The following is a 1546-nucleotide window of genomic DNA, read 5'->3' as shown; positions in this document are numbered from 1 at the left end:
ATATATATATATATATATATATATATATATATATATATATATATATACATACACACACAAACATTCAGTTTTATTACTAATTTGATTTTATATTTAAAGGTTTTAATATAACTTTTTGAAGTTTAGTATAAAGTAATAGTTACTTTATGGTTCTGCCAATTTTTCATTTTTTCATTTTTTTTTCATCTTTTTTTTATTTTATTAATATTTTTTTTAACATATGAATTTAAATGTATATTTTTAATTGTACACATTTATTTAGCCAATTTATTTGAACTGTAATTGTGTATGGGCATTCTTCCAGTGAGAACTGACGTTCCTCAGAAGGCTTCAGATGACACAGATCCTGGCTCCGGACTGGGCCATGATCTGGCTGCTTCTGTAGAAACAACCTATAGTGAGCAGAGTTCCTCCTCCGCTGGCTCCTCGTCCTCCTCTGAGCAGCCCATCTACTTCAGGTAGAAGATCTGCCATCGAACCACACGACAATATCCATCAAAACAAATGTGTAAATCATAATCAATATCCTTTAACTCTCTTTCTCTTTAAGAGAGTTTCGTTTCACCTCTGAAGTTCCCATCTGGCTGGACTATCACGGGAAGCATGTGGTTATTGAGCAGGTTGGTGATCACTTATATAAAATAACTGATGCTCTATGTTCATGGAATGAATCATAGTCAGTTTAGGTCAGTTTGGGTGCTAAGCTTAAACACAAACAACTGATCTTATTCAGAAAATGCTGTTGCTTAGTTGAACTGCTATTATGGTAACATTTATTATCTCTGGTTTCCTAGGGAACGTTTGCAGGCATCCTGATTGGTCTGGCCCAGCTAAACTGCTCTGAACTAAAGCTGAAGAGATTGTGCTGTAGACATGGGTAAACACCTCTTCATCTTAACTTTTTGCCTGCTTTACCTTTGAATCTAGATCTGAAGAGCGAGTTGTTTTGTTTCAGGCTGCTGGGTGTTGATAAGGTGATTCAGTATGCTGTGAACGAATGGCTCACAGACATCAGGAAGAACCAGCTGCCGGGGATTCTGGGAGGTGTTGGTCCCATGCATTCTGTCGTACAACTCTGTGAGTATGACATGCAACATCTTAGTTAGGCGCATTGCTGTATTTCTTTTAACTGCTCAGGCTATTTAAAGGAAAGTACTGAGATCAGTCTAATCGTTATTAGACTGATTTCAGTACTTTCCTTTCATCTTTTTTTCAGTGATGTTTCTCCAGTGATGTTGGAATTGAATGACCATGAGGTTAATCTTGAATAGTCAGATTGCAATAAAGTTTTGTGTTCTCTGCAGTCCATGGTGTGCGTGATTTGTTCTGGATGCCGATAGAGCAGTACCGGAAGGATGGGCGTATTATCCGAGGCCTCCAGAGGGGGGCGGCATCATTTGGCACCTCTACCGCCTCTGCTGCTCTAGAGCTCAGCAACAGACTAGTGCAGGCAATTCAGGTAATATACTGCACACTCGCACATATAACCAAAATATTACTTAGCCATACTAGTAATTTAAATTTTTGTTATTTTTCAAATTAGATT

General features: G+C 37.6%; 1 protein-coding gene across 2 annotated transcripts in view; it reads left to right on the top strand.

Moving 5' to 3' along the window:
- Positions 1-1546, top strand: part of LOC107698028 (autophagy-related protein 2 homolog A-like) — a 28097-nt gene that overhangs the window by 22611 nt on the left and 3940 nt on the right. For both annotated transcript variants that reach the window (XM_016498941.1, XM_016498940.1), the window contains exons 36-40: positions 305-458; positions 551-620; positions 795-877; positions 956-1077; positions 1305-1459. In XM_016498941.1, the coding sequence (XP_016354427.1) occupies positions 305-458; positions 551-620; positions 795-877; positions 956-1077; positions 1305-1459 (584 nt within the window). The remainder of the gene's footprint in view (positions 1-304; positions 459-550; positions 621-794; positions 878-955; positions 1078-1304; positions 1460-1546) is intronic.

This window comes from Sinocyclocheilus anshuiensis, unplaced genomic scaffold, assembly GCF_001515605.1.
Source record: "Sinocyclocheilus anshuiensis isolate Anshui unplaced genomic scaffold, SAMN03320099.WGS_v1.1 scaffold2388, whole genome shotgun sequence".
NCBI classification, from domain to species: Eukaryota; Metazoa; Chordata; class Actinopteri; order Cypriniformes; family Cyprinidae; genus Sinocyclocheilus; species Sinocyclocheilus anshuiensis.
Note: the sequence above shows the minus strand (reverse complement) of the source record. Positions and strands in the feature narration are given on the sequence as shown.